The following is a 12,628-nucleotide window of genomic DNA, read 5'->3' as shown; positions in this document are numbered from 1 at the left end:
TGTACAACATGAACAGGGAGGCATAATGCAGCTACCTGCGCACGTTTTTCCAAACTGTCCAGCTCTCTGACACATTGCTCTGTTTGGGACAGGGATTCTCCTGTGATGCTTATCTTCCTTTCCTGTGCTCTTAATTTCCCTAAAGAGCACTCCATCTGACAGAAAGAGAATGTTAGGAAAACTAGAGCAAATACTTTCATTGACTCTTCCAATTATAATAGGAAAAATATCCTTCTCTCTTTTCTTTACTTTTACTCTTGAAAAATGAGATAATTCAGCACTGATAAATTGCCTGTTTTTTTGCAGCGGTGTAGAACTGAACTGAAAAGCAGGGCAACATTCCAGAATCTTTAATTGAATAATTAATACTACATAATATTATACTAATAAAACTATCAGCTTTTTAGCATTTATTTTTGCACTTCACATCATTGGTTTTACACAGCGTGCGCTGTATATATATATATATATATATATATATATATATATATATATATATATATATATATATATATATATATATATATATATATATATATATATATATATATAAAAAACACATTATATATTGTTTAATAGTTATTCATATTTATTTATTGCCAGGTCATGTCATATATTAAAATTCTCAGCTATTGTTTACTGTAGTCTTGCTTAATTTTATTCAAGATGTTTATTTTAAGGCTCTAACTATTGTGCAATTGTGCTGGTATACAATGCTGAAACTCAATAAATAAATAAATGTTCAAAAAGTTTGACAAAGACACTTTAAATTAATATATTAAATGTAAATTTACTTTTTGCCTGGACAGATATAACTACCCAGCACAGGTGGTAACGATCAGAATCATTTCATGATCAAATGGCAGCACTGGCTTTGCACAAAGCATTTGTTTGTGAACTCTCAGTATGTCTTTGTGCAATGTTAGGGACAGAAAAGCAGTTCACCTCCTGAAAACTGTGCTCATATCTCAGCAGCTGTAAATATTGCTGCAGTTTGAGGTGGTGCTTATCAAAGAAGCCATCAAACGCCATCTCCATATCTGTGAGCTGAGCCAGCAGCCTGCAGTTAGGACATGTCAGAAAGCATGATTTCAAGTTCACATCGTTTTAGAAATAAAAAAGTGATGTGTATTTGTGATGCAGACCATTTATTTTCAAATAAACAGGATCAAACTCTACACCTCTGCATGGTATCCCAGTCCTGCGTCATGTCCCAGCGCGTGTCGGCGTCCCCTTCCTTCCTTGAAGTCTCCAGGTTAGAGAGCAGCTGCCGCCCCTCTCTCATCACAGATCTGATGGCGTCCTTCACCCATGAATAACAACAAAAACACTTCGCACTGTGTTCTGCTGTCATTGACATCACAGAATCATGGAACAAAACAACAGCCAGATCCCAGAAGGGCCGCAAAAACACAAGAAAATACAAGACAGGAGCTAAAAGTGACTGCAGACTGGAGTGGAATATAGCTTTTGTACTCCCATGCTCTGTGTACCCTAATTATAGTTTATTCCCCTAGGTTTGGTACTTTTTTTTATGTTTTCCTTGGCAAAATAAGTGGTAGTAGAAACAAGCATAGACGCCATGTTTAATCTGATAAAAAGAGGCTGTTGCAGGCATTCTGCTTAATAGGTTGTCCTGTCAAGAGTTTTTTGTCCTTTTCTGAGATGTTAAACTATTGCTTATTATTTTGGTAAATATTTTTAAATTATTATGCATGCAGCTCTACTGTCCTCAATTAAGAGACTGATGCAAGATATGAGTATATTTATAATATTTCTTTCACCAGAGAAGCATTTAAATTAAACTAGAAAAATAAAATAAATTATTATAACTGGGTAAAAAAATTAAATAATCAGCTACAGAACCTAAAATACTATTTCGTATAAACAACCGTTTGGGGTCAGAAGGATTTTTAAAAAGAAATATTTATATAAAATATTTATTTAGCAAAGATGCATTAAATTCATCAGTAAAGACATTTATAATGTTACAAAAGATGTCTGTTTCAAATAAATGCTGTTCTTTTGCGCTTTCTGCTCACCTTTGATAATAATAAGAAATGTTTGTTGAGCAGCAAATCAGCATATTAGAATGATTTCTGAAGGATCATGTGACACTGAAGACTGAGGTAACGGCTGCTAAAAATTCAGCTTTGCATCAGGAATAAATTAATTACATTTTAAAATATAATAAAAATAAAATAGTTATTTTAAATTGTAATATTAATTCACAATATTACTGTTTTTACTGTATTTTTGATCAAATAGACAACAGCCTTGATGAAGACCCCAAATTGTAAACAGTGGTCTATATTCATACACGCTAAGCTGAAATTTTGATGTCCCTAAAACAGTTATTACAATCCAGCAATAATCAATAAGGGAAAAGTGGGAGGATTCTCTACACATGAGGGCTTCCTTGCGCTGTACCTTAAGTCTCCTGTATTTCTCGGTGTGGGACAGCAGGAGGAACTCAACAGCACTGCACTCCTCTGATAACTGTGTCTCAGCCAGCTCTGTTCCAAACGCCTGCAGCATCTGAGCAATGTCCTTAACCATAACCGCAAAACTCTCAATGGCCTGTAAAAAACAAAGAGACTACCTTGTTTAATGTGATGTTTCTGTCTATTTCGTTAATGCATCTATACCATCATTTTTTACTGTTCTCAAGACGATCCAGTCGCTGTGGCAGTAGTCAAGAGTTCCCCCAAACTCTGAGGTCAGCTGATTCTCCTCAATGTAACGCAGCAGATCTGTGACAGAGCTGAGCATCACCACCTTAATAACAGACACGCATGCAGGTCAGGGTGGTACTGACTTTACAAAGATAAAATTACAAATGAGTGTAATGAGTCATACAGGCATTTTAAGCATGAAGTCCTCTTGACTAAAGCGGAAGCCAAGATCTGTAACCGTGCGCTGGAAGAAGCTGGTTGGTCTCAGCACCAACACAAGGTGCAGGTTTCCAGGGAATGACGCCTAAGACAGAGAGAGATGATATCAGCCTGGCAGACACACAAGGACAGACCACCTTAAACAGGCAGATAAATGCATGAATAATCCTTAAAACGTGGAGGATACAAGGAAAAACAGAAAAAGAGTTCTACCTATTTAATGACTGTTCTGGGTTTAATATAATGCTGCTTTACATGGAAACATTTACCCTATTTTTCAGTTGCTTTTAATGTGTAGATTTTACTGTTTTACCTTTGTTTCAGACACAACGTCAAAATGAAAATGCATTTTAAAATACATGTAAAGTACAGTACTATGATGAACAATTAATAAAATATGCATGAACTATTCTAGTTACTAACTCCATTATTCCACTACTATAACTTTCATGGCCAATATAGTTATCAAAACTTAGTACAAATGCTAGCTACGTATGAAATTAACCTCAGTAAGTCTGCTATTGTATTAAATACAAAAAAGAGAGAACAATTAAACTGTTCAGTTGTAATTTCCTTCATTTGAAGTTTAAATAAATATGTGAATCTTGTGTTTTTTTATGTTATACTTTTAGCAGATACAGTCCATGAACATCTGACCATCTGTACAAATGAGTTTACATAATCAATATAAAAAATTGAATCACTTGAAAACGGTGCAGAATAATATTGCTAATTCATTTAGTCTCTGTTTCCATTTTTAAAGTTTCAATGTGTTTTTAGACTTTTGGACTCCACTGTATATGGGATTCTGACAATGCATGCAACTCACAAAAAAGCAATAAACGCTTTCTGAAGTTTTAATATTATTCATGTAGGCTAACTGAGTCTAGTGTGTTACTGTATGTCCTGTACTATCACTCATCACACACATCCCCATCAATCACACTGATAACTGACAATGAGTCTGCAGAGACAACAAGCCGTCAATCAAACTGATGAGACAACAGCTAAATCTAGTTAAAACATCATTGAGATAACCAGCCTGATTAGCTGACAGCTCCTGTAAATGCACAGTTTATTCATCACAGGAGCTGAATCACATTCATATACATAAGTATTTGAAACAAATCTGACTAATCTCTTTGGCAAACAGAAACAGGACATCAACATTACAGTTCATCCTAGCACAGATCACAGTAAGGACACACAACGCTTGACATTGACTCGTCCTTACGTATTTGTAAACAATAGCATCATATGCGAAAAATATTCAGTAGGCTATCGCTCATATGCATGCTAATATATTTGTTTATATGTTACATTAATAACGCTTTCGCTAGCATTTATCCAGGTCGGATGACTAAGCTAAAGCCGTCCGTCGCGCCGCAGTGTACCGCATTGTGCTCATCTAAACTTCAGTCCAACTCTTTAGCGAAACTACTCCAGACACATTACCGTGGAGCGGCGGATGCGCGGAAGTCCTCGCCTGCTGTCTCGCTCACTCATAGCGATCGATGTTTTACGAGGATGTTTTAAGACCTCGCCCATCCTGCTGTGGCAGACCGGTGCCCGGTGCAGTGGAAGGTCTGCGGGATTCATCGCCGCAGCGTCGGGAGGGTGGCAGCACAGCACCGTCTCTCCTGCGCTCTCCTCACCTCTCCTCTCCCTCGCCCCAAAAGCGTCATCGTATAAAAACCTGCGCATGCTTTGTGCCAACTCATGCATTCCCGTTGCCTCGCAGTGAGCTCGGGTTTCACACGAGCTGTTTTTAATCGCAAACTTCAGTTAGAAGTGCCGCAGTTAGTTATTTATTCAGGCTGGAGCTCAGAGAACTGGGCTGTGAGCACATACTGTACTGCGACCGCACTGATCCACTTCAGCACCGCGGACAGCGACAAAACCGCTTCAGCACACAGCAAATACAGAAGCGTAATGCACTCAATCCCCAGAGGACATATAAGGGTCAGCGATGCTTTATGTTCTCCCTGGATCTATTAAGCACTTCAATAATACTATGCATCCACTAATTAATAAATATAGCTATTCTAAGATGCATATGTTGTCACTTTTTAAATTAAAAGTATTTATTTTTAGTCAAAATTAATGTTATTTGTACACACACACACACACACACACATATATATATATATATATATATATATATATATATATATATATATATATATATATGTGTGTGTGTGTGTGTGTGTGTAGTTTTAAAAGTATTAAATCCAAGTTTATGCAAGGTGCAAGAAATCTTTTTGAATGATTTACTTGGTTACACTATACAGACATTTTTATATACTTTTTTCTAGAAAATAGTATATAAAAAATGCAATAAAAATGTACAATATTTTTTATTAAACCATAAATAATAATAATAATAATTAATTAAAACAAAACACCTTTCACACTTTTGCATTCATTATAAAAAATTATTATAAACAAAATATACTGTAATTTCTTACTGCAATCCGTGCCAATGCTGTTTTGATCGAGGCCCAAGTATCCAGTCTTCGGTCTAAAATGATGATAAATTTTACACCAGGTTGCCGTGTTCTGGAAACATGTGAAGTGCATCGTATCACAGTAACTGCATTCGCTCTTGGTTAAGAACATAACATTATAAACAACCAGAATATCTGAACATATGTATGTAAATGTACACTGGCATATGTTTGCATTGTATGGAGGGATCGATATGTTCTTTCATCTTAAAAGATCCTGACTGCATTGTGTCTACAATGTAACTACAAAGACCTTTGCATGTTTAGCTCACTAACAATACATATACATTCATTTGAATAGCTCAATTTGTATAAGAGCTGTTGCAAGGCTTTATGTGAAGAGAATACATAAGGGACTGTTGCTGTACTGCAATGCAGTGAGATGGAGAGGCGTATATATTAGACACGGACCTCGGGATCAGTGTGAGGTATGAAAGAACTTTGGCCAGAGCTTCTTCAGGAATGTCGCTGAAAGCAGAGCATTCTGGGAGAGTGATGATGACACTAGAGTCCTCACCGCATCCCCCTGGAATTCAATAAAAAAACAAATTATCAGTTTTTCAGTTAAGGACAAATTCTGTGGCACTGCTCCAAATTTATCTGACATGTTTAGACAAGCCATTAATCCACATGTACTTTACGTCTCCAAAAACTATTAAACAGAACCTGAAAACCCCACCTGATAAATAGGCCACTTGTTTCTCAATGTAGCCAGCCACTTCCTGCATACTCACAGGGAATGTGACCTCTGAGGAGACAATGAAGATGAGCCACATATAAATAAAGCGGGAAGCTTTAGGTCATGTTTCTGTAAGTTTATGTGGTTTAGTCAGTTATATGAAATTTCAGGAACAGCACCACCCAGTGTTCAATGTACAAACTACCAGAAGCTGTAAATCCCAGTGCTATATAAAATGATTTATGGTCTGTTAATGGACTCCTCTGTGAAATTGACAACATTAGTAGTTAGTAGCAATGAGTCTAATGTATTCATGTCTGCAGAACCATCAAGATGGACTGAAGCCAGATACTGAAAACAAGAGGAGACTGTGGTTCAGTTTCCTCCGAGCTTCGTCTCATACTACAATGCACTGCAAGTGGAGGTTGACAATAGAGGATGTGTTCAAATTGCATACGGACCAACACTGGTCTCCAGTGACTTCACCATGAACTCGCTTCCTGTGTCTGTGGCAAACAAAAACAAATTAATTCCACAAAGAGAAATGCAATATTCTGCAGAGGAAATGGATTATTTTGGGTCAAGTTACAGTCCAGCTTTTTTCCTACTATAAGGCTCCTTACATGCTTACTATAACCACTGTTGATAAAAAATGACCTGATAATCTTCCTAAATAAAGGGTCATGCCCTGAAGAATGGTGTAATATGTAAAAACTGCTATCTATATAACTACTAACCTATCATGATAAAAAATAAATGCTGACATTAAAATGTAATGAGTTTCCAACAGATATAATGGTGCTGGAGCAGAGATGAATGTGAATGAAGACAACTAAATATTTAATAACACTCAGGACAGTTTCAACAGTTTAAAATATTAAATACTCTATATACACCTCAAAAGCAAAATTAATGAGATTTATAATATGATGAGTTATGGAGAGATAAATACATTGTACATTTTAGAGAGATGAATTTAAACAAGATGGTCTAGACTAGAAAGCAAAAATAAATATGTTTTAGCCTTCCACTAGTTTGCAAACTAATTTTATATAAAAAAAATAAGCATTATATAATAGACATAAGAATATTTTTTATAATAATAATAATATAGTTTAAGGTCTGTGAAATAAATATTTGTGTGCAAATATATTCACAACTAATAACAGAATTTGTATAATAATAAAAATACATCTTAAGGTCTGTGCAACAAATTTGTGTGTGCAAATATATTAACAATTAAAGTAATAGTTCATATGTTGAAAATTTACTCTCTCTCGGGCCATACAAGATGTAGATGTGTTTGTTTCTTCATCTGAACAGATTTGGAGAAATTTACCATCACATCACTTGCTCACCAATGGATTCTCTGCAGTGAATGGGTGCCGTCAGAATGAGAGTCCAAACAGCTGATAAATACATCACAATAATCAGTAACCCACAATCTGCATGTTTGTAGTAAACATCTATCAAGATGTTTTTAATTTCAAAGCATTGCTTCTAATCATAATATTGCTTTGTCCAGTGAAAAAGTTGTCTCATCTGAATTAGAAGAGAAATATTCACAGATCAAGCACCTTTTACAAGTAGGATTATGAACTTGTATTTCAGTCAGAAGTGTTTGAAGTTAAAATGCCTTAAAGATGGATTTGTTTGACTGTCTTGTGGATTATTGTGCTGTTTTTAACAACTGTTTGGACTTTAATTCTGACGGCACCCATTCGCTTCAGAGGATTCATCGGTGAGCAAGTGATGTAATGCTAAATTTCGATGAAGAAAATAATAATCTACATCTTGGATGGCCTGAGGGTGAGTACATTTTCATCTAATTTTCATGTCTGAGTGAACTATTCCTTTAATATAATGAATTATCTGTATATACATTTTCCATTTCATTTTTTATTGAGTCTGCTAGGTCACTAAATGCTGGAGTATATTTGCTCATCGTCTTTGTTCTGCCATGTGTCCAGGCTCTATAAGAAAGCCCAGAACTGCCTTGACAATGTTAAGTTTAGCCAGTATCGCCCTTCTAAAACAACACAGATGGAAAACCACACCTTATACTCCTTTGAGGGCGTGTTCAGAGATGATAGTGAGTCTGTGTAAAATAAACACTTTTAAGGTCGTGTCCATGTGAACATGTCTGAACTCAGTCTGAAAGCTACTCACTAAATAAACCTGTATTGCTCAGTAGCAACACAGAGACTATGCTCTGTCCTGTAGGAGACATGGTTATCTGAACTATTCTCAAGATTCAGAAAAGGCAGAATGTGAAACCTGATATCAAATAATCAATATATAATAAAAAGTGTTTTATAAAAGTGCATTATAATGTAAATATAATATAATTATATAACAGCATACAAAATTCAGTGTTGCATAATTGCTGCCTTTTGATTGACGTGTTTATATTTAATTTAAAAAGGAATGTATTAATGATGCATTTTAAACAATGCTGTTAATTCAAAAAGTGCTGTTCCAAAACAACAACAAAAAATGACTTTTGAACAAACAATAATTTCTGAATGTTTTCATAAATGTAGTTCTTTCCGGGGACAGTGATGGTTCCTAAATATGCTTGAATGTTAAGAGGATTAGCTGCCTGAGCTTTTATACTTTAAATTGATAAAAGCACAGACAGTGACTAGCTTAGATAAACATGTTTTAGATACATTAAGCCCAAAAGTATTTGGACCCTTTAGTTACACTTACACTTGTGTGAATGTTAATGCATTACATATCAACCCAAGTGGAATTTTTTCAAGCAAAACATTTCACAAAATGTTGCCATTTAAAATGATGACAAATGTATTTATTGTCAAATGTTAGTGGTTAATGTGATGAACTACACCTGACTTCACTGAAAATCATTACATACTGTACATTGATTCAAAATCACAGAGACAGTTCATTTATTTGTGAGAAAAGCTCAAGAACCATCGGTTTATATATTCCACTTGGTTTGATATTTGATCTGAAATTCATAAATTATTAAGTGTGTTTGGTACAAATGTGGTAGCATTGTGAATGCAAATCCCAGAAGATTAGTGTTAAAATGTTAATTTGCATTTATAACACAGTGGAAATCAGTTTTGATAAATATTACATTCAAAGTATTCTATTTTTATATTTTGAAGTTTAAAGCCAGATCTAAGTAGGATCCCAGATAAACAAATTTCCCCCCTAAAGCGTTCATGCTCATACTCTATAAACATGTACATATTGTCATGCAATGTGGTTAGAGGAAGGAAAGGATCAGAGTTCATATCTACAGATCATTCAAAACAGTTTAGCTTTAAAACAGCACCTCAGAAAGCGAATTCAGGTTAATATACAATTCATCGTAATCGTGAACCAACATAAAAATGCATTCAGATTTCTCAATGTCAAATATACTGAAGAATACTAACATCTCTCATTGTTTGAGCAGATTCTGGCGTGCTGCAGCATGGATGTTATCTAAGCCCAGACAGGTGTTCACAATGGCTCTGTGTCAGAATGTTGTTGTTGTGAACCTGGCTCAGCCTGAGAGGAACTACTGTCTCGTATTACAATGCATCATTACAACGTAACAAACAAACACCTTTCCAAAGCATTACTTTAACACAGACGCCACCACGCTCACTCTCACATAAAAACAACCCCAATACTGAGACAGATTCCAACAACCCGAGATACACTGCCAAAGCTAATCTCCTACAATCACTTTGAGTAAACCAGAAGCATCATAATGTAAATATTACATGACACACAACATAATGGAGTGATTCAGCCTTATAAACCTTTAAATGCATTAAAGTGCCTGAGGAAAGACATGGTGGCTAAAATGAAGATGCTGAGTCATGGTCTAAAGAGCATTCTCTGGGTTTAAAGCCAATTATTGAGAGCCAGAGAGCAGGGCAGAGGGTTAATATGCCCTAGTGCTCTACTTCTGGTGTCTCGGCGCCCATTTGTAATACGGACAGCACAACTTCTATTTTCATCCTTCAATCTTGCTTCTGGCCAAATTCATATTGCATGATTATAAACTGCCAGCTTACTGTATATGTCCATCAAAATGCTCTTAATATTAAGGTTTCAGGAAAAGGTTACCATAGAAAAATACAAGGTTCTGGAATTCCTCTGCTTTTCAATTACAGAAAGATTGAGTCCAGTCCATTCAAGCAGATTATCAAATATCCAATCTAGGTTATGGATAAAACTCCATTTAGTTATAAATAGCAAACATAATCCTTGCAATACTACACAAAACGCCAGTGAACATCCTGAGAAACTGATGTCTTTGTGAACAAAAATGGTAGTTTTAAAGACATATGAGCATATACTCACGTTGCAGCGTGTTCTCCAGCTCCGAGCCTGCCTGCAAAAGGTTGTAATAGCCCTCCATGTCTTTCTCGGGCTCCTGAGGAGAGGCCGAGCCCATTCCCTGGCTGTTCCCGGAGAGGAGTGACTTGACTCAGGGCCTGTTAGGCCATCACATCCCACTCCACCCTGGATTCATCTCACTACCTCCTCTGAACAAGTCCTAACCGAGGCTTGACTTGAGTTCTGTGCCGCCACTCACGGCTCTGGACTCCCCAAGTCACCTTGAGCAGGAGCAAGCGCATCCAGAGAGACCCCCCGCTGGAGGAAACGGGATCCGGAAATATCTATGGCAAACAGCCTGGTGCAGCTGACAGTGGCACTGCAATATCACATCTCAGCTTACAAAAACCACACACACACACACACATACACATCAGGGAGGGGCAGAGTGGATAAGGTCCTGTCCCAAAAGTGAATCGGATTAAAAGGGTTTCCTCTCCACAGTGCTGACGGTCTGCTCTCTTCAGAAACACAACGCACACACTCCCTCCGGCTGCAAACTCCCGTGAGTTAGAGTGCGTCAGATCTGCATCGCTCTTAGACTCACACTATTGACAATCTGCCAACTCCCTCCCCATTGACTTTCTCAGCTATGGAGTTTAGACTCCGCCCCCTGCTGATCTCCACCATCCTCATTGGTCAGTTTTCCCTCATCGGCAGTGGCTTAAATTCAGTTTCTCTTCTCACTGCTGGATCCCTGCATGCTGTATTACACACATTCTCACCCTTACTCTTACAAACACACACACACACACGCACACAGGCAGACTGCTCTGAATATCACTATTGACAGCAAAACTAGTTTTTCTTCCTAGACTAAGGAGTTTCATTGTTCACAATACAGAAAAGTATGACGCGTGGGAAAACAGCTACATGAATAAGAGGCATTGTTGTCAAAGAACATACTATTTATGCATTTACAACTGCATCTTATGCCCATGAGACACCGCTGGTTTGAAATAACATATGGCATTGCAGTCTTTATTCATTATGCACATCCTCTGCAATTGTTGGACAGATTTGGACAGACTAACTTTAACATCTGAAGACAAATAAAGGACAATAGCAGAAAAATACCATGAGCAAGAATGTCATCAAAATTTTGCTTAAGTGTTATTTTATAAACTAGGAGTCAAATGTTTGGAATAATTAAGATAAGTCTTCAGTGTCACATGATCCTTCAGAAATTATTCTAATATGCAGATTTCCATATCTTATCAATGTTGAACACAGTTTAGATCCTTTGATGAAAAAAATAAAAGCATTCATTTAAAATATAAATCTTTCGTAACATTATAAATGTCTTTACAATCAATTTTGATCAATTTAATGCAAACTTTTTAATGGTAGTGTATCAGTTTCCACAAAAATATTAAGCTGCACAACCACTCTCAACATTGAAAATCAGCATTTCAGAAGGATCATGTGACACTGAAGACTGGCGTAATGGCTGCTGAAAACTTAGCTTTGCCAGCACATCAAAATATTACACTTTTTACAGTATTTTTCATCAAATAAATACAGTCATTGTGAGCATTTGGCTGCTAGAATTATTTTTTAAAAAGTATTGTTTTTGTTATTATTATGAACTTCAACTTTTACTCATGAACATTGAGATTTTAGACATGTATGAACATGTATTTAATATTATTTCTATTAAGATAAAGGTATACATGTATGCACATTTAATGCACAAAATAATAAATAAACCAACAAACGGAAAAAGAATAAAAGCAACAAAACAACTATTATGCCGACCTATGGGTTTCTGTAACTGGTGACTTTTAAATTAGTAACTTTTTAAGCTTTTGTCCATTTAGTCAAACAGTGTGACAAATTCATTTTTAAACACTCAAATATTATGATAATGTTTTAGTTATTCTGAAGCCCTATAAAGCACATGTATAACATTTCTACATGATTTAGAAACAAATATAAAACTTCAGACACAAATGTCTTCTTTCAAAACAGCTTTTATTAAAGAAAAAGTTTGAAACAGACTGGTCTTGAGAGGTACATTCAGATCAGCTGGAGCCTGAGGGACAGGATGGAGGAAGCAGGGCTGACCGTGCTAGTGCCTGATTCATTTCACAGCAACGCACCTGAGCCCTGCCTTACGCTCCACAATCAGGCCGCCTTTCTCAGCCTTTTTTTTTTGGACGTTTTCTTTTTCTTACAAAAAG

The 12,628-nt window shown here is 36.3% G+C and overlaps 1 protein-coding gene across 1 annotated transcript in view; it reads right to left on the bottom strand.

The window, feature by feature from the left end:
- LOC306853108 (proto-oncogene DBL-like) overlaps positions 1-11,033 on the bottom strand; it is a 28,988-nt gene extending 17,955 nt beyond the window's left edge. The window contains exons 1-10 of the mRNA XM_079390297.1: positions 10,410-11,033; positions 6,081-6,149; positions 5,813-5,927; positions 5,363-5,453; positions 2,860-2,979; positions 2,662-2,778; positions 2,431-2,580; positions 1,182-1,303; positions 946-1,060; positions 36-155 (exon numbers count right to left, since the gene is read on the bottom strand). Of these exons, the coding sequence (XP_079246423.1) occupies positions 36-155; positions 946-1,060; positions 1,182-1,303; positions 2,431-2,580; positions 2,662-2,778; positions 2,860-2,979; positions 5,363-5,453; positions 5,813-5,927; positions 6,081-6,149; positions 10,410-10,503 (1,113 nt within the window). The 5' untranslated portion in view covers positions 10,504-11,033. The remainder of the gene's footprint in view (positions 1-35; positions 156-945; positions 1,061-1,181; positions 1,304-2,430; positions 2,581-2,661; positions 2,779-2,859; positions 2,980-5,362; positions 5,454-5,812; positions 5,928-6,080; positions 6,150-10,409) is intronic.
- Positions 11,034-12,628: the final 1,595 nt, after the last annotated feature.

Source organism: Barbus barbus (assembly GCF_936440315.1).
Source record: "Barbus barbus genome assembly, chromosome: 33".
In the NCBI taxonomy this organism is placed as follows: domain Eukaryota; kingdom Metazoa; phylum Chordata; class Actinopteri; order Cypriniformes; family Cyprinidae; genus Barbus; species Barbus barbus.
Note: the sequence above shows the minus strand (reverse complement) of the source record. Positions and strands in the feature narration are given on the sequence as shown.